At 37.5% G+C, this 20,239-nt stretch overlaps 1 protein-coding gene across 1 annotated transcript in view; it reads right to left on the bottom strand.

Moving 5' to 3' along the window:
- Positions 1-20,239, bottom strand: part of ITGB6 (integrin subunit beta 6) — a 45,846-nt gene that overhangs the window by 13,464 nt on the left and 12,143 nt on the right. The window contains exons 3-11 of the mRNA XM_031599571.2: positions 16,360-16,424; positions 15,825-15,901; positions 14,985-15,064; positions 12,391-12,595; positions 11,047-11,293; positions 10,311-10,476; positions 9,510-9,671; positions 8,706-8,801; positions 4,101-4,190 (exon numbers count right to left, since the gene is read on the bottom strand). Coding sequence (XP_031455431.2) covers positions 4,101-4,190; positions 8,706-8,801; positions 9,510-9,671; positions 10,311-10,476; positions 11,047-11,293; positions 12,391-12,595; positions 14,985-15,064; positions 15,825-15,885 — 1,107 coding nt within the window. The 5' untranslated portion in view covers positions 15,886-15,901; positions 16,360-16,424. The remainder of the gene's footprint in view (positions 1-4,100; positions 4,191-8,705; positions 8,802-9,509; positions 9,672-10,310; positions 10,477-11,046; positions 11,294-12,390; positions 12,596-14,984; positions 15,065-15,824; positions 15,902-16,359; positions 16,425-20,239) is intronic.

Raw genomic sequence — 20,239 nt, forward strand, 5'->3', positions numbered from 1 at the left:
ATGTTCTCCTTTCTCTCCCAATAGAAATTTTGGTTTCCTGAGTTGTCAGCGATGTTTCAAGCTGTGTTCAATAGTTTTGTTATTTCTTAAATAAATTTGTTAAGTCAAACTTTCATTTCTTAAATGAAAAAGGCTCTTCAGCTCACCTCCTGAATGTTCTCATATCTTCTATCTTAATATATATTTAACTTCAAAATATTTTTATAGTAACTTTGGTTACACAACTTAGCCTTAATCCAAAGCCTGTAGCAGGCCATGGGGAAATTCCCTATGACTTCATCAGACCATCAATCCAGTAAATGGAAATTTTTCAAAAGCACCTTAGCAATTACAGAGCAGAAGTCTCACTGACTTAGCTTTGTGCTCTTGCAAGCTTAATTGCTTTACAGAACACCCACTGTACTTCAATCAGGGTATGAGGATCTTGCTGATCTTCCTTCAGTGAGTCATTTTAGTAAAGGCATCAGGATGATTCACTGGAGTAAAGGTCTGGGAAGATTAAAAAAGTGATGTTGACTGAAACTAAAGAAGAATAGTTACAGACCTACACAGACAGCATCTCCCTGTCCTTGTACACATCCTAGATTCTCTGGAATTTTTTCTTGGGGGTGAGGCTGGGTTCTTTTTTAAATGTATTTTGGAAAACCTGGTCAGTAAACCAAAGCACATTAAAAAAGGATAGCAATACATCATGCAAGATGTATTCACATAGCATCCAGTGCTCTTTCCGCCATGCAACCAGTGCACTGGCCATCAGGCTGTTCATTTTGGTAGCTCTGGATGAGTTCAGTTTTTCCCCTGCATTTGTCCTGGAGTTGCTTATACTGCCATTGAGACAATGTAGAGATTCTTACATAATGGTTTGTTTGGACTCCCACCAAAGGACCAAATATAGCAAACCTTAAGGTAAAACTGTGAGATTTTGCATCTATTAATGTTACATCACTGAATGTTCTCTCAGCTGCAAAATTACTACACCCAGACAGAGTACATCCATGAGAGAAAGTTAAATGCTGCTGAACAGAAACATGTAATACATTGAGTTGTGGTGTGTCTGTACCAGACCATTTGTGATACCCTTCCTGTTTAAACATATTATTTCTTTGTGTTATTGTTGTGTAAGTTAAAAGGGAGCAATGCACTGAAGAAAAAAGTTAAAAATTTCTAAACTGTTAACATCTTGAAATAACCTCAATCAAAAGGCCTGATACCTGTCCCAGTACAAGTTAGAGTGCAACTCTGCAATACAAAGCCAAACAGAATAAAGCAGGCAGAAATATACTTTCAGGAGAAAATGAATCATACTTAACATGAGAACTCCTTGTAACAAATATTTTGACAGCTCAGACTTTCTTGACTTGTTTACTTCTTCTCTGAAGCTTTTTAATAACGGCACATGGTAAATGTTATTAACGAACCTTGTGTTTGTACAGCAAAGGCTCTAGAGCACTTTAAAAGTGTTAAAAGATAGAGCCTAACACTACTCATCTGGGAAAATAGTTATTTACTCTGTTTTTGTAGGTGAAAAAAACATAAACTCTGAGTGTTGAACTGCACTGCTAGGAGTACTGTAAAAGGTCTACAACAAAACTGGAATATGTCAAATAGGTGTTTTTCAGCGTTTCCTGCTTGGAAAGGTTTCAATCATGAAGCAATAAGGTTGTTAACCTTTAAGGTTAAGCATAATAAAATGGGCTCTGGGAAATTCTGAAATTGTGACATGTTGCTACTCGTACAGTTTGTACGCTGTGAAACATGTATGAGCTCTTAAGAACCTATGAGCAACTCAGGTGGATGGCCCAGACATGCTGTACCTGTACTAGGACAGGATGAGCTGTGGCCCAGAGGCAGGAGCCCAGCTCCAGTAGCCTCCTTCCAGCTGCTCCAGGACAGAACAAGCACCGAGTCTTTGCTTCCTCCAGATCCTGCCCACAGCTGATTGAACCTGATGGAGCAAAATGAACTTTGTGCTGCAGGAGACAGAAAGTATCAGCATGTTCAAAAAGAGGAGTAGAAAAAAAAAGAGGAAAGAAAAGGAAGAAGCCAGGCTAGCATGCTGTCCCTCAACACCATTTCCTATTGCCATTGCAGCAAACACAGCACTGGGCTGGATAGATCATGCAGGTGATGTCTTCTGCTCATATTTCTTAGGAAAGATAGGCTAATTGTTGTTCTGAGATAGAAAGGAGAAATGCCCTTCATTCTAACTGGCAAATATGAACAGTGAGAATGTCAAAAAATAAAAATCTTCCCAGCATCTAACAAGACCGAAGTTGCCATAACAATGCAATTAGAGGAAATACTGTTAAGCACATCATAAAATGTTACAGTAAAATCACCAGGACATGTCAAGGGACAATTATTTTACATTTTCCCCATACTTGTTGGACAAAAACTGGTGTTTCAACTGTTAAAGGCAATAACATTTGTCTTTCTGTCAGTCCCATCCTCAAGAAATCCAGATGTGACAACTCCAGAGGTGAAATCCTGATACCACTGCCCATTTAGGGCTAACTGTACTTCAGAAAATTGTTTCTCCTTAATCATTACAATTATACCAAAAAATCCTTACAGTTCTTTGCTCATCTAAATTTTCCATAGGAAAGAAAATCTTCTGATATTTTGTATTTCATTTTAAAATCACAATCAATTATGCTGCACTTAGAAGACTTAAAAAATTTGTTTTGCTTTTCTATTATTATGTCCAAAATAATTTGGGGGCATAATAATAACTATATTATGCTGCAGGTAAGAGGAAGATCAGAAAAACAAATCAATTGGCCAACCCAGATAGAAATAGAAAATGCCCTTCGCAAAGCATTATTTTTCATTGTAGCCAAAAGTTAGAGCAAGTTTTTAATAAAAAGGAGGGTAGGAGCAAAGAGAAAACTCTGTGACATATCAGCATGTAAGATGTCTGTCTGTGTGTGTGTGTATATATATATATATATGTATATGTATCTGTGTCAAACTGTCTAAAAACATTCCCCTGAAGGAAAAAAGACAGGCAACTAAAATGCATTTTACAAATGAAGTTCTGAAGAGCAGCTCTGTATTTATGTTCTTGTCATATTCACAGTCTTTCTCAGTATTAACAAAACCAACCCATTTGAGACTTCTCTTGCCTCTTGTGTTTTGCTTTTCAAAAACCTCAAAACAGCCTCACAGGGGCAGCATCAAATTGCTAAGTCAGAGAACAGCACTGATCACAGAGTAGTGCTTTTTCCCCAGACATTCCTGTGGAAATGTTGGAGCATTCTCCAGGGACAGTTACTGATAGGAAGGGAGTTATTTCCCTGCAGAAGTTTTGAACAGGAAGACATATTAAAGAAAGCTTTGAAGCAAATGTGAAATAGAGGACTACAAGATAGAAGACATGCCGATGTGAATTCTGCATTGCAGCACAAGAGAGACAGAAGCACACAGGAATTTTGTTTGGAAAACCATGAAACATATAGCTTTAAATAACAGAGCAATCAACCTTAAGCATTTACTGCAACCCCCAATGAATGGTGATGTATCATACTTTGGAAATACATGCATAATGCATGCAGAATATAGGATGGATGCACAAAAAATGCTTTTCAGCAAAGTGCTGCAACAAAGCTGCCTGTGCCATGGTACCTGCCACCAGCTCTGTCACTCTCTGTACTGCATTGCAGAGCAAAGCCAAGTGCTATTTACACAGTGCTCTATTCCATTTGCTCAGCAGTAGTATGATCGCTAACGTTTAGCATAAGTTAACTGTGAATTGTATGACTAATAGGGGTGTCTCACTGTTTTGAGTCTAAATCTTGATTGTTAACAATTTTCAAATGGCAATTTTTACTTCCTAATCTACAGAGTGATTCTTGCCAGAGCATTCTGCTAACTTAGCATTTCAGTAGAGAGTAATAAGTTATCAGTAAAACTACTGGTTCTGGGCTCACTCCATCCTTGGAGCAAACAAAACTTCCCCTGTAGAGGTCAGCAACTAAACATACAAAATTGTTCTTGTCATCAGTGTTGAAAAGGAATCAAAGGTGCTTGGATTTAGCAAATTGCACTCTAACTTTGAAAATAGAGGCATGTAGAAAGCAAACAAATTATAATAACCTTACCTGATACGCAGCAATGATCAGCTGGAGAATATTTCCTGAATCCTTCTGCAGTCGACCAACAGTAGCTCCAGGAATAAGCTTTGCATAGTTCTGGAAACAGTGAAAAAAAAAAAAAGTAAAAAAAAAAAGTCTAGTTGACAGAGTAGGTGACAAGGACCTGCCATCTGGAAATGAATGAATTACAGTGAAGCCAACTGAAATAAATAATAGTGACATTTTCAAGGACTCTGGCTGATCCAACGGCACACTTGTCATATTGGAAGAGGTCTTACAGAGAAGCGTTAGTTTCACTGACAATTAGGGGAAAACAAGTTGCTAAGTGTGCTTATGAGTTTGACACTGGAGTATTTTCTAGCTTTTTTTTCTTTAACTTAGAATGAATATATACACAACAGTTGGTTTTTTCTTTAAAAACAAAAGAAAACTAAAAAATAGATTCAGCTACTCAACTGTTGTAATAATATTCAAGTGCCTTGGACACTACATTCAATAACAACAGCCACCTTTTTTTTTTTTTTTTTTTTTTGCCTTTCCATGCAACCGAACATCTTGAATTTTTATATAGGAGGACACAGAATTCTCTTAACAGAAACCTCTTAGTTAAGAGATTTCTGCTAAGGACTACAAGAACTTTGAACAAAGATGCTTAAAAATCTACTGCTGGTTTCCAATTGCTGTAACACTCCACGCATCTCCCGGATCTCCCAGTGACCAGGGGCTGTAGCTGACTGTATGTTGACTTTATGTTAATAATATAGTACCAACTTAATAATTGATTTCAGTGGAAAGTTTCTTCTTTCCTTTCTGCTCTCCTTTCCTTTTTCATTAAATTCGCTCTGATGCTAAAATAACATCCAGCAGACAGCTTTTAAATATACTTGCTTAAAATTTATCTTGGCTGATTGTTAACTAAATGAAATTCAGCTGCTTGTACCTATGCCTTTTGAAAATAGCAAAAAATCACAGCTAAAAATACACCTTGTAGCATTCATCTTTCTTCTGCAATTTATCATATCGGTGCTGTTATTTTAATTGAAAAAAAAAAATCCAGAGAACTATTAATAAATATGGATAATCTGATAGCCTTATATCCCTCCTATGCTTTACATCTCCCAAAGCACTGTGATTACTTCATATATTATGTATGGAATACTTGTCATTCGTTGCAATTCTGAAGTGCTATTGTAAATCAGTGGGATTAACTGCATTTTATGTTACAGCTGGTGACTTTGCATTCCTGACTCCTCTTGTGCTTAGTGCTCTCTCAAGGATTCTCAGAATATTGAAACACTGCATTTTGTAGATGTGGACCTCCCATGAGCTGATTATATATAGGGAGGGAGAAGATAAACCTGGAATTTAAAGTCTAGCACCCTTTTAATCTGCGGCATGCAAAACAAACAGCAGAGGTATTCTGAAGACTTTCTCCTCGTAGAAGAAAACTTCGCTGCATACTGATGCAAGGATGATGGTGCACGCCCAGTGCAAGTGTGACCCTCCAGTCCCCTGGTTAAACCCCACCTCTCAGCACGTATTTCTGTTTAACCATTAACGGAGGCAGAGTGATGCTATTATATGTTACCACCATAAAATTATCCAGAGAACGCCACTGAGTTCAGTCTTTTAGCAAATAGTCATTAAAAGATGAACTGCATTTTTCTAGCAATTCTCTCACTCACATTAGTGAAATTTGAGAATTATATCTTTGAGCGCAGCGGGGTTAAGTTTAACTTTCAGCAGTGCAAATGACAGAAGAATTTTCAGCATAAATAATGAGTTGTGCCAAATTTAATAAATAATCATTTGAAATTCTGAACAAGTTTGAAGACTGGAGTATTTTTAGTCCAATTTTCAGCAATGAAATACAGTTTGAAAAAAACTCAATTTTCAAGCTGTAATTTCTTGTGATATATTTATATATATGTATTCAAAAAAGAACAATTTCTGCCATTATTACACTCAGGAAAGGCTAAAGAGGGATTTTTTCCCCCTCATCGAGTTTGAATAAACTTTAAAAGAATTCTGTTTGAAATCAAATGATATCAGCACTAATAATAATTACTTGATGGAACCTTGGAGTATTTTCTTTTATACCAAAATGGGATTTAAAGTTCATAAAAATGTCACAGAAATATCCACAGATATTTTCTAATTGAATAGATTTAGAGAATAAATACATTCCCTGCTGCTTTGGTAAGGATCAGTGGAGACCAATAATGCAAAACATTAGACAAGTGAATATATTTTAAAAATAACTTTTTTAAAAAAATTAATTATTTTTAAAAATCAAATCTCAAATGATCAGGGCTCAGTGTAAGAACTTCTGCTCTCTTGCATTTAATTTTGAGTGGGCTTACATGCGTTTCCACGTGACTGCATTAAAACATGTCCAACCTGACAAGGAGAGCATCAGACCTCAACCTTCATCCTCTTTGTTTATTTCTATGCAGTGGATGCATGCTTGCATGGAGGATCAAAACTAGAACCTGCTATGTTACAGGTTCATACATCCTGTGTGTGTACAATCTATGTTCAAGGGTATGCATACAATTCAGTGGAAATTAACTGAAAATTCAGTTCAAGAGGATCAAAACAGCTGAATTATTTTGGGCTAAATTGTTGGGGATTATATAGGGCTAGAAATATTAAATGTGTGTTTCCCAGTCTGAACACTGAACTTAAGACTACTGGAATCCATCAAGTTTATTTAAAGAGATGCTGACTGAGTCCTCATAGTCATTTTAATGCATGCTTGTCCCTAAGAACTGAATTACAAATAATAATAGCCCATTTTGGGATCTGATATAATTAGTTGCTGCGTACAAGAAGATTTTAGATGAGGCATGTGGACATATATTAAAGGATAATCAAGTTTGGAAGGTTCTCTAATGAGAAGACTCCATCACTGAGGCTTGTAGAAAATGCCAGAAAAAGTGTGGTTTAATGGCGATAACCAAGTGTCGATTCAGCCTCCTCACCAAGCTCTTCCAAGCTCCGTCAGCACTGCCCTTAACTCAAGAATAGACATCACTGCCTTGCTTTGTTCTTTTTGAACTCTTAAGTTAAGTGGATAACCGCATGTCTACATTTGTATTATAAACTAGAATCCTATTTGTATGTTCTACATCAATCCATGAAAGGAAAAAACCTGTACTCTGAGAACTACATATAATTTTTATGTTTGCTTTGTCTGATTTTCTGTGTCACCTACAGAATAGAAAGCAGAGCAGAACAACTATAGAAATCCAAATAAATGACTGAAAGCAGTACTGAAAAGATGAAAGAAACAGATAGAATATATTCAATGGGAATTCTCTATACCCTACAAGATAGAAGATAGCAGCTTTTTTTTTCTTTTCTAACTAGGAAAGTAACAAGAACAAAAATTCTACAGTTGGTTTAACAATGGCCTGCATTTTTCTTTAGCTATAAATCTCCGTTTAGTGTTCCCAGTGAACAAAGGGTGCCACTTGATAACTTTGATATTGGTATAACACTGATACAGGAAACTGAAATAGAAAACTGCTGATAAGAACACTGTTGGCCAACTCTGAGGGTGACCACCTGCAATTTCTAAAGGAAAATATAATGCCATCAGTAAGGGAAAAGGTTTTCTGGGACAAAATATAGCTCTGTAAATGAAAGGTACTTCCAAACAACCTCCTAGAACAGCCCCTATTTCTGCAGCTCCTATTGACATTGGTGAAAATATTTCATTGTTATTAATTGGGCCTCTATTAATGGTTGAGCAGTAATGAGATTTAGCTAAAGTTACTTAATGCAAAAAAAATTAACTCATCTATGCAGGTTCCCACTGCATTCATAAGAAAGTGATTGCTTTCTACTACTCTGGATTTTAATTTTCACTCTTCAGCTCAGAATTGAATATACATTTTAAAAGTGCTTGAAGGTGAAGAGTGCTTCCTTTCATTGCTGATGTTGTAATCTGAGAATCAGTTTCTGAAAGATCTCACTCGTGCAATTTTTGTCCAACACTTGGAGTATTATCTTTACCCAGACAGTTCTACAACTGGATCCAGTCACAGAAGCACTGGAAAGTATTCTTTGGGCCACAGAGAGAACAGAAAATTGGAAAAATAGAAACAGAAAACAGTACTGATGAGTACTGAAAGAAAAGTAAATAAAATTCCCAGATCACTTAAAAAAAAAAGAACAACCCACATTATTTCAGAGTTGAGCATAAAGACATATGTATTTGTCAGATTGCATTCTTGTTTTATTAAAGGAATAAAAAGCTCAGCCGTCTTTACCTACCCTTACAAATACAAAAGGCTAATCACAGAGATGGTTCCAAATAGTGTAGAAATGCCTCATTTGTCAGTCCTTGTCTATTGACTTGAAAATTACAGTATGATTCACCTTGAAATCCAATTTAAAAGTAATGTAAGGACATCAAAATCAATACATGAAGCAGCATTCTCTAAGTAAAAGAGTCTTTCTATGACTCTGATATATAATTTCCTAGATATTTTTATTACATAAATATACTCCAGAATTTAGGAGCCAATTCTGCAAGATATCAGCTATGAAAAATAGTGAACCTATTAGCAAATACTGGAGAACGGAATATTTTAGTTTACTCACCTCGTATGTGTGAACTTGTTCATTCGTGACAGCAAAAATTACCAAAACATTGTTTTGCACAAGTTTGTCAATTAATTGTCCAATTGTGGGATACTCCTGAAGGCAAACAGAGGAGAGCCACATTAGTTTCTTCAGGTATGTCCAGTTGCTAATTATCACCCATAAAACATAGTTAAGTGACTATAATTGATACTCTATTTGCCACATAAAATGAACTATCATTGGTCATTAGGTGTAAATATTAAAACAAAACAAAACAAAAAAAGTGTGTGTAATTTCCTTGCCTTGTTTTATGGACGTCCCTTAGAGGGAAGTATGGTGTTACTTTCCACACTGGGACTCTTGGTTCAGCTGCATACTGTGCCCGAGTAGCATTGTGCCAACAGAACAGGGTATGTGCACTAGTTTTGATCACTGAATCTTAAGCTGGAAACTTTTATTCTTTGAGCAGTGTCCTTAACATTTCTGAATTCCTGTTGAATTCACATCCTTCCTTCCAGGGAAGTAGGTTAATGCAAATTTTGTTACCCTTGCATAAGGTAATACTAGTCAGTCTGGTTCCACATGTTTTCTAGGTTAGCAGGAATAAAAGATACAATTTTTCTTTTTTACTTCTAGTTACAATTTGTCACAATTCCACATAAACAAACTGTTCTCTTGTAACTAACATTTGCAATTAAAAGTAAAGTAGATAATAGTAAATGTTTATCTTCTGCAGCTTCTGTGTATTTCAGTGATTAAGGAATACTTCCACTAAGTTTCTTATTTGCTTCTTTGAGTTGAACAAAATTCAGAGTGAATTACCAGAATAGTTGACATGGAATATTCATTATTGTGGTCCAAATGACAGTTCCCATCATTAGGAATAACGATTCCTGCTAGCTTGCTGTCCATCCCAAAGTGGGAATCGGCATCACTCACAAATACCAGCAAATGTAGAGAGTCATTCCTCCATCCAATTTTTTCCTGTCATTTAAAATACATTAGTTCAGTAGGCTGTATTACACTCAAAAACAGAAAAGCATCAAAATATTTGGAGAATGGCGTCTCACAACAAATGAAGGAGAACATCTTAAAGAGTGTATCAGAAACATCACATCACCTATTCTAAGAATGAGCATCATCATTTTGAAAGAGACTATGGTCTTCATTCTAATGTCTTTGGCTAACATTTTCTATTCTCATTTTGGGTTTATGAAAATGTGTTGGCTCTGTTCAATTTCGTCTGCTTAATACTCTAAGCACAGTTAATCCAATATGTTTAAATAAAAAAATTATTAAGAGAACAGACTCAGTAATTATGCATTTCATATTTTATTTTATTCCTAGCAATTAAATAGAAACACTAAAGTATGGCAATATTCATGTATTCATTCATGTATTCAATATTCATGTATGTTTAACATGTTACAGCCAAAAGTACTTTCACATAAACCTAGTGAGGCTCTTGGATTGCATTAAAAAAAAAAACAAAAAAAAAAACCAACAACAAAAAAGACCACAAATAAATGAAAATAATGATCTACTCCTTTAAATTACACCCATACAATACTGGAAGTGGATATATATAGAATAACTAGTATCATACCTAGAATTTTCGATTACCTTGCAAACAGCTGCCTGCATAATTGCATCAAATCCTCCCTCTGGAGTATCTATGTTAGCAGAGATTCGTTGTCCTTTTACAATTTCATTGAATCTTTCAGCATCATTTGTCAGTGACAAAACATGCTTGTATCCAAAGGTGGGCAAGCATTCGTATGGCACACTTCTGCAAAAGGAGTGAGACAGCTCATGGATAGTGCAGAGAGAGAATCCCTGCAGTGGCTACATGGCAGGCCTTGCTGGATTAGTTTTTGGTTTTGCATCTTTCTTCTGTGCCCGAGAGTAAATGAAATTGCTGTTCTGTGTTGGGTTTTAGTTGAATCCCTTTAGCATCACAACGTCATAAAATTTCTCTATGTAAGTGTATATACATACATGTATATTCTAACAAATAAAAATAAATATATAGTTATTCTAAATATCTCTTTGCCTCTCCATTAAGCACATTCGTAATTAGAAGCAAAACTATAGAGCAGAATCACTACCAAATTCCTCTCTTCAAATAACATAACAGAGATTGGAACTTGATGATCCTTGGGATCCCATCCAATCGAAGCCATTCTATGCAACAGATTAATGAGCAGTGTGAAGCTCAAATATATCTTATTTCCCAAACTGACTCGGTTACTACTGGAGTAGGGAAGGGAATCCAATGGGGCTGTAAAATTGGATCTTACCATTAGGATTATGACTAAACATTGGCATGCAAACAGATACAGGTACTTTCCCTGCCTACCTGCAAGGGTTGTTTATTTCTTCAGCTGTAGTTTTGATAAATGGTGAAACTGGTTTTTCAACAAAAGATCCAAAACCCAGTCTGAAGTTGCTTGTCAGTTTCGACATTTCTTTGGAAAGAGTTGAGCCTAATTCTTTTATTGTATTCAGGTCATCATCCATGGAAGCTGAAAGATCCATGAGGTAATAGAGATCAATTGGATAATCTTCACTCTGCCGAACCTTGATCTGGATTGTTTCTTCATGTCCTGTGAAAGTCACAGAAAGATGGAATACATCTTAGTACTTATAAGTAGTAATGAGCAATGCCACTTAGTTCATAAACTTACATACGGCGAGAATTATTTAGCACTTTAAGTCACCTGTGCAATTAACAAATAACTGGTCGGGAACTGGAGCAGCTCCCCAGGGCAGCAGTCACAGCCCCAATTTGCTGGAGTTTAAGAAGCATTTGAACAGCATTCTCAGCCATATGGTCTAACTTTTGGGTGGTCCTGTACAGAGCCAGGACTTGGACTCAGCAATCCTTGTGGGTCCCTTTCAACTTGGGTTACTCCATGATAACTTTACAAACTCTCGGGCAACAAAAATCTCAAGCTGATTGTCTAGAAAATTAAAAGCAATCCTGGTATATTTTCTAAACTACTCCTCAGTAAGGCCCTAGCTGTAGACTTGCAACTGATGGTTGTGATTTGAAGATATGAGAACATCCCTTCAGTTGTATACATCTTTAGAAAATTTAGATATGAAGATCATTAAAAATAAAGGAGGAAATTACGTGATATGCCACACACATTAAAAACTGGAGTGTGTACCAAGTTTTACTCTCAGTTGTAGTACTGCAGTATGACCTAACTGGGTGTTCCTTATGTTTCCTTAGTCCAAGTTTTCTATGGGAAAAGAATCATGTCTCTAAGACCCCAGAGTAGGCATGGAATGCTTCCATAAATGTCACTGCTACCTTGTAAATCATCAAAGCAAGATTTTTATACTGCCTCTGAGATATGCTGTCTGCCAGACCTGCAGAGGGAGAGGCACAGAGACAGGGCTGGAGAGATATGGGGGCTTTCCATTCTTTCACAGCCAGCTTATTTCCCAGAGAATAGAAAAACTGAATATAAAAATCTCCTTAGTTTTATGATGGATCCAGCACTTCTGAAAGTATTCCTTCTAAACTTAACAATTATCCAATGAGTCAAACAACAGATCAGATTGAACATCGATATTTTATCTTTATTTTGTCTTTTTTTTTTTTTCACCACTCTGAGTGTACACTGAGTGTAACAGTATCATGAACAGGAAAAAATAAAAATAAAAATCTGCATTTATGACCTGAGTGACTTACCTGGTCGCAATCTGAGTGTTAATTTCTGAGGAGAAATCTGTGTGACATCAGAATTGTCTTTTTGGGTTGCTATAGTTAGAGGCTTATTTCTGTGAATTTCCACTTCTGAAATGGGAAATTCAATCAAATTCAACTGGCATCCTTTTGACAAAAGATTTTCTGGGGTATCACACCTCCCATGAATTCCAGCTGAGTCTGTGTAATTCTAAAGCAAACAGGAAAAGGGGTGGATGAGTTAAATATATTTACTGATCAGCCACCAGCAGCAGCTGACAAAAGGTCAATCCAATGCTGAAGAACTAGAAACAAAGGTGCAGGTTATACAATGAGTGCAAACTAGTGTAGAAGGAGATCTAGAGGGCACCGAAATCTAAATTTGCCCTTCATGGGTCATGTCCCACAGGTGTATAATTAATGTAACTTACACCAGGGAAGAACTGCTCTGTTGTTGGGGAATGGGAATTATGCCACTTTCACTTGGCTTCTTGCAGCTCTGGGAATGGGAATACAAAGCCCTTCTGAGCCTGTTGTTGTAAGCAAAACACTTACAGGTCTATCTCACAAATTCACCAGCCTTTCCTAAGCAGTTTTGAATTGCTGGTGGAACATCATTTAATAACAGGAGAGCAAATAATAAATTCCTACAGATTTTGTGAGAAAATGGAGGTGGGATGCACAGAATTCTCTGGACTCTTTGTTTTCCTTTGACCTACTCTTTCTCCTCAGCTCTCATTTTACTCATTCATTGAGCCAACAAACACCACAGCTCCCCTCTCTCTCCAGGACTGATGGGGCCCCCACAACTCTGATATGACCACTCACATCTGGCTCAGCATCCTCCTCCATCTCCCTCTCCCATAGAGGGAACTGCAAGCCTATCGATATCACCTGGATATCTTGCAGTTGGTTCTGGTTACTCATTTCAAAGCACTTGACATACAATTCTTCCTTGCAACGCAAACTCATATTTCAAATACAACATGGGCATTATCCCACATAGCAGTGAAGTGAGTGGTTTGTTTCGCAAAGACGCTTCAATGCCTTATTACCATTTCCTAGAGCTATGTCTAGAATTTAGACCTGCAGGTGTCAGTCAGCTGCCTCCTGAATTGAAAACTGCTATGGCCAACCAGGCTTTTTGGTGAAAGCTGGGAAATGCCTGGCAGAACTAACACCAGAACACTCGCTGCCTTATTGATGGCCATGGCCCGTGACATGGGACAGCTCTTTTCTCCTAGGTTTGGCTGAACTGATATTGCTTGCCCATTACACCACAAATAATATCTGAATTCAGTCACTAAGGAACTTTCTGCCCAAAGCGAAATATATTCTTTACACTAAACATAACTTTAAACTTATTAAGAACAGAATTCAGCCTCTCTTTGCAGCCAAAACTTCATCACTCATGGCTGATACTTGTCAGAGTTCACATATTTTTGTGGAAGAAACACAGGTGAGAACATTTATTGTGAAGCACAATTTATTGTGCTTCAGACCAAATCTGATGACCTTGCTCAGAGAAGACTCTCACCAACCCCTTCTTCACTACAGTACACACAGAGATCAGCGTTACAGAGTTTTCACAGGGAGAACTATACCACCTCCTGTAGTTACACACTTTCAATTGTTGGCTTTTTGAAACGCGCATGCAGAGGCAAACTCATGTTTCAAATATACCTAGAAGGCACATTTTTATCCTATAGAGGATTTTTTTTAAGTCAACACATTGTTTTTCATTTTCTCAATGTATGTGGCAGTATTTCAAATCCTGATCGAATTTCAAGAAAATCCTGTTTTTGTGGTTGAGTGCAAATAGAAACTCCTGAAAACACACTAATGTTTTGTTGTTGGTGTTGTAAATTGGGTGGGTTTCTTTTTTTATTTTTGGAGTGTGTTGTTTTGTGTATTTTCCCCCCACAGTAACATTATATAGAAATTGCTGAATTACACTTAGCAATCTTTTTCAAAAAAAAAGTATTCTTTGATCTTTGTGAGTTCCTTCATACAGCAATATGGTATTCCTATCCTATGCATTATTCTGCTATTTTTAAAAGGTGAGAATATTTTCTGATTTACAGTCCTGCTGCTATCATGAAAAATATTCAATTTCTCACTATTTCTGGCAATTTTAAAATTACAATAGCTAACTTTCTTTCCAGAATTAACTAAGTCCTAGAAGACTTGCTAGGAATTATGGAGATATTTATCATCTTTCACAGGGGAAAATTTTAAAATCAGAGATGGTAATTGGCTTGCTCGGAATTACACAGAAAGCCTGTAAGAGATCTGTAGGAAACAAATCAAAATATTTATGTTAAAGCCCTATGTTTTAGCCAAAATACTCGCACCTACGTCATAATTAATTAGAAAACTGACACTATTGTCATATTTGAAATCAGCCAGAGCTGATGCGACACAGATAATAACACAGCTTAAAGTCTGTACTTGAATTCCCTTTTTGATTCCCAGGAAGGCTTCACTAAGCACTGCATGCATTACAAATCCACAGGCTAACCCAGTTAAGTCAATACTTTGTCACTCAGAGCCACTACAAACATTTCAAGTTTTACTTAGAAATTTTTGGTATCATCTACCTCTTGGAAACACCAAGCACAGTGCGGTCCGGAAAGCAAACAATCTTCACAAGTCACTCCACTTTCCTGAGAACAGGTCCCTAAGTTTAAATCCAAGAAGACAAAAGGCTATTAATAATGTGTTTGATCATTCAGTCTGTGATGAATCTGCTCACATTGAGAACAGAGGAAGCAAAAACTACAAACATTTAGCCATACGTAGTGTTACTGATTAAGTCCTTCCCTAAAGATATTTCTATTGGTAGAACATTAACTCTCTGGGAAAAACAAAACAAAACAAAGAAAACAACAGCAACGCAATTGCTGATAATTAACATACTTTTGCACGCTTTATAGCTGAGAATATAAGAATGTGCTTCTGGTTTGCTCCAGTGCACTTGACAAAGCTTTGTGTTTGTTTCCGGTATGGGGCAAAATACTGTCAGCATAACCAAAACACCAAGAGACACCAAACCACAGATTTATGTATGCTCATTCTCTATACCTAAAATTGCTTCCCCCAGCTCTGTAGATTCTTGATATTATTTTAATTTATTGTGAAAGTACTGGTGAAACGTTGAGCCACTTGTATGGTATTAAGTTTCTCAGTGGATCAAACAGTGATTAGTATAACCATAACTACTCAGATGCCTACCTCTTTCATACAAATTGTGCTATGTAATGTCCACGTAAATCATAGACAAATTCACAGGGCTGCCGTTCAGCAGCATGTCAAGAAAACAGTCATCAAACAGAAAGTAGCAATAAAATACAGGAGACAAAAACTATTTAGTATCAACTTAAAGCAAGAAACCAAGCAAAAATGGTTTTGAAATGCATCTCACTGCCCCTGAGTCTTACCTTGCACATCATTATTTCTTTGCAGAAATAGGAAAAAGAGGCAAAGCAATTCAATCCCCATTCGTTTTCAGTGCTGGCTGTGTGACAAAAAGTGTTAGCGTGTTAATTATCGTCCACAGAAAGGCAGAATGTCGTAAAAATCATCATACATTCCCAAAGTGTATGTTTTCAGACGTCACCTACAACGGACTGCGAGGAAACTTCAAACCTATCAGCACAGAGCATGAATGAAAATGAAAACAACAGCTACCTGGGCAGGTAAAGACGGCAGGCTGTACATAGAGGTAACCTGAACATGGTTATCACTTCCTTGTTTTCCTGTACTCCTTATAAGGTATACAATCAGAAGGAAAATTCATTCAGGTGAAGACTTCTGTCAATTCCAGTTACTCTGGGTCCTAAAGCAACCCATCCGAGAGCGTTTTTTTTGTGTGTGTCTGTGTGTGTGCATTGAGCCACTCTAAAACAATTCCTTTAATTGTTCCCTGAGAGAATATGTTAGGTAAGAGGTCATAAGGTTGCTAAGTGAATATACCTGGAGAGATGTAAAAATCCCATTTTTTCAGATTCCCTGGTGTGGAGGGAAGCTTGTAAAGGCAGCTGTGAAAAAAAAACAAAAAACAAAAAATAAAAAAGAACAGAAATTATTCAGTTGTTGCAGCTGAGGACCTGGCTTTGGTTATTCAAGATACAGAACACATTGATTTTATTAACATTGCAAACTGGAAAGGAAACGCTGCAATTGTGGCTTTTTCTTAATATGCAGAGGAAAGAATAACTGCATTCTCAGTTCTGAAATTGACTTGAAAAAAATCACTTCAGCTTCAGCCCCACAGAAGTGCCCAAACATTCAGCAGCACTGCAGCCCAGATAAAAACATATAAAGATATTATCATCTCTTCCCCCACCAACCCAACTAGAAATGGAGGCAAAATATGCATTTCTTACAACATTATTAAAGGAAATTAAATGTATTGTTCCTAGATTTCATCTAGCTTTTATGTTATGCTACTTTCAGTTTTGAAAACGATTTGCTCAGGACAACTCCTTTCTCACTGTGAGGGTCTGCAACTGGCTCTACGCACTGCAGTATAAAATTGCAATTTCATTATTGTATCACTGATCTGTCCTAAAAACATATAACCCATTTTTCCACCATCAGAAATCCCACCAAAGCAACACAGCTAGCTTGTGAAACTGAGCTGCACTCATTGTGAGAACTGACAGGATCAGACCTCCCTTTTCAAACCTGGTGGTAGCTGCAATTTTGGGGCAGGATGTGACAGTAGGGATAGGTCTATACTAGTAAACCCAACATGCCTGGAAGCATTCCTGGGTATGGAGGCCAGCTGGCACAGAAAGAACTACGTTTATGCTTGCAAATTGCCTATTGGGACCATTCTAGCAACCAAATAGTGCCTAGAAATTGTTTGCAGAGAGTGTTAATTGGAAGAGGTCAAATTCCTGCCAGGGAAGCATTTTAACAGTTTCATAGCATAGAGAATCTCATTCTAGTGCCTGGAAACATTCCCAGGCACATCCAATTTTACTAATATTTACACAGTCCACAGGTAGTTTCATAGCAGCTCCAACTGGATTACGTCAAGCCTACCTTTGCCCTGCCCTCATGCTCACACCCCTTGGCTCTTACTGGTGTCCAAACAAACAGTGAGCTGATTCAACCTCATCCAATAACAATCCACACACCTTCTGTAGGCAGGCTGATCTTCACCTGGCTGAGCTCCCTGCCCTCAGTCATTGCCCACCCCAGTGCAAGCACCAGTTTGAGGGGAGAGGAAGGCAGACAGAGCTGGCAGAGGGATGGGAATATGGCAGTTTGGTTACAACCCATCTTATGCTGTTGTGGAACCACACCTTAACATTTCTATTTACAACAACATTCCAAAGTCTCCTTCAATTTCTTTCTATACCTAGGAGTGTCTTCCTCACCTACTACAATTTCTTGTGGCATGAAAAAAGCATCAATTAAATTATGTTCTCTTAGCTGGTGAGGATGCAAGTCTATGGAGGACAATATCTGTAGTAACATGAGGTCAAAAAAAAATGGAGTGGACTGAAAATGTTTGCTCATACAAAATCCTACTGTAAGTGCCATCCAACACATTTTATTTCCCTGTCTTTAATTTATATTTGTGTGCATGTCCTATAATATTGTTGCTATGCCTACAGCCTCTCACAGCTCCAAAAAACTAGTGCTTGCCCTTTCAATGTAGGAGTTCACTTTGCAGCTCTTACCAGCCTCCGGCAATATGACAACACCTCAAAGAGTGTGCTCTAAGGACTACGTGGCAGTCCTTCAACTACCAGATACCAGACACCAGCAGTCTACAAGGGTAAGGACCAGCCAGCTGAATAGCTGGCAGTTAGGAAAAGCTTGTTTTCAGTTTCAAAATACCAAAATTTTAAAGAAAGAATTATACAACCTACATCAAACTTCCAAATACTGTTTGACATTATTGATTCTCTGTTTGCGTAGTAACATTTCATATAGGTCTTGGCAAGGAAAGCACAGCTGGGGGCTAAGTGCCTGCCTCTGAGTGGGATGGCTGCCAAATCTGAATTAGTCTTGTCTTCAGTAAAACAAATAAGTTTCTCCAGTTCATTGAAGACAGACATCTCCAGATTATCTGTGGAGCAGAGAAATAAAAAGACATGGCAAAACAGGTAACAACAAAAACAAATACACAGAAAAAAAGAGAGAAGAACCAAGTTTCATTTTGGCTTTTAAAAACTCACACAGTGAGAAGATCATTGGACTGGGCAGAGTGGGAAAGACAACTTCACTGACAGAAGCACAAGATGATAAGAGAAGTCTTGGGCAAAGCAAAAAAAAAAAAATGAACGTGAAGGAGATGAAACTTGTTTTGCAGTGTCACTACATATCTGATGTGATATCTAAAGATAATTTGACTGGGAAGTTCCACTACTAATGTATTGTTTTATTGGCTTGAGCTGCTACACATGCCAGAAAAATGCAATCTGGAGTAGTCATGCTGATCTGGGTAGGATGTGTAAAATCTCTGGGGTTCTGGTATTGCTTGATTTGACAGCAAGGTTTCCCTTCTTTAAGAAGGTATGTAATACAGACTTGTTCTGTTAACCCAAATTAGAAGCATCAGCCCAATGAGGCATAACAAATGGGAGATTACAGTACAGACGGTGCAACTATCACTGTTTTATCCTCCACTACATGCTCATTTTGGAGCAAGTTCTGATCTTGCTTAAATCAGAGTTACGGTTTTATGACACATTGCAACAGAATATAGCTGTTGTCTTGTATCTTCAGAATGAGCAACACTGAACAACGCAGGTCAGTGCTTCTTTAAAAGGTAATAAAATTTCTATAGGATAAAATCTTTACTGCATATTTTCCCCCATACCTGGCATTTATAATACATGAAGATAGCACAAAAATATTCTGGTCATCCAGTCAACCTTTAATACATTCACCAAGAAGTAATTAACATTGAAGAGAGAGAGGGGGGGGGGAGGGGGGGTAGTGGGGGAAGGGAGGAAAAAAGAAAATGTTGTGGATAGGGGATGAGAAATTAAAACAATAAATAAAATTCAGTTGTGAGCCTGGTGATGGGTCTCTAAATGTTTCACAATGGGAGGTGTTTACTTTCATTCAGATCTAAAAGTTACTTCATTTTAGAAAAAATACCTCCTGCAAATAGAGTATAAACTGAAGTAGTGTGATTGCACAGACAGGGAGACCAGACCAAGAGGCAACAATAATTTTCTCCTGCTGCATTAGACAAAACCTGCAAGAGGAAGCATATTAGGTTCAAAGGAAGTTTAACAGACAACGTAATGTCCCAAGCTCATTGGACCAAGGAAAATCTCTTGAATTAGAAGAGATGCATACAGAGGAGAAATTCCTGTAGACGATCTCTCAGATTTACAGCTCTTAATTTGCAATGTTCTTCTCATATACACTCTCACTCTGAGAGCCTAGAATAATACTGAGTAATCTGAAATCTGGATGGCTCACAGTGAAACAGCTGTGTGGATATTTACAAAGGTGAGGGAAGTGCTTCCTGCCCTTCAGAAAACTTATGTGTTTTCCTGCCCAGCCCTGTAGAAATGGAAGCAGTGAGATGGAGATCAGAGTTCAGGTCAAACTTTTTGACCTGAGAGATAGTAACTGAAGGATGTGCAAAAGTCTACCAAAGAAGTGATACAAAGAAGATACAGGTTCCATAGCTACACCCAGTTTTGTGAATCTGCACCAGGATAGGTGGGCATAGCTGCAACAGAAAACAATCCCAGTCCAAAGGAACTGCTGTCAGTATTTGAGCCCTGCAGAAACGACACAGGGTGCGGTAAGTGGAGATACGAGTGCCCAGTGACTGAGTTCCTATGATTTGACTTCTCAGTGGGCTGCATGAGCT

The sequence above is a fragment of the Phasianus colchicus genome, chromosome 7 (genome assembly GCF_987193195.1).
Source record: "Phasianus colchicus chromosome 7, bPhaCol1.hap1.1, whole genome shotgun sequence".
Classification (NCBI taxonomy): Eukaryota; Metazoa; Chordata; class Aves; order Galliformes; family Phasianidae; genus Phasianus; species Phasianus colchicus.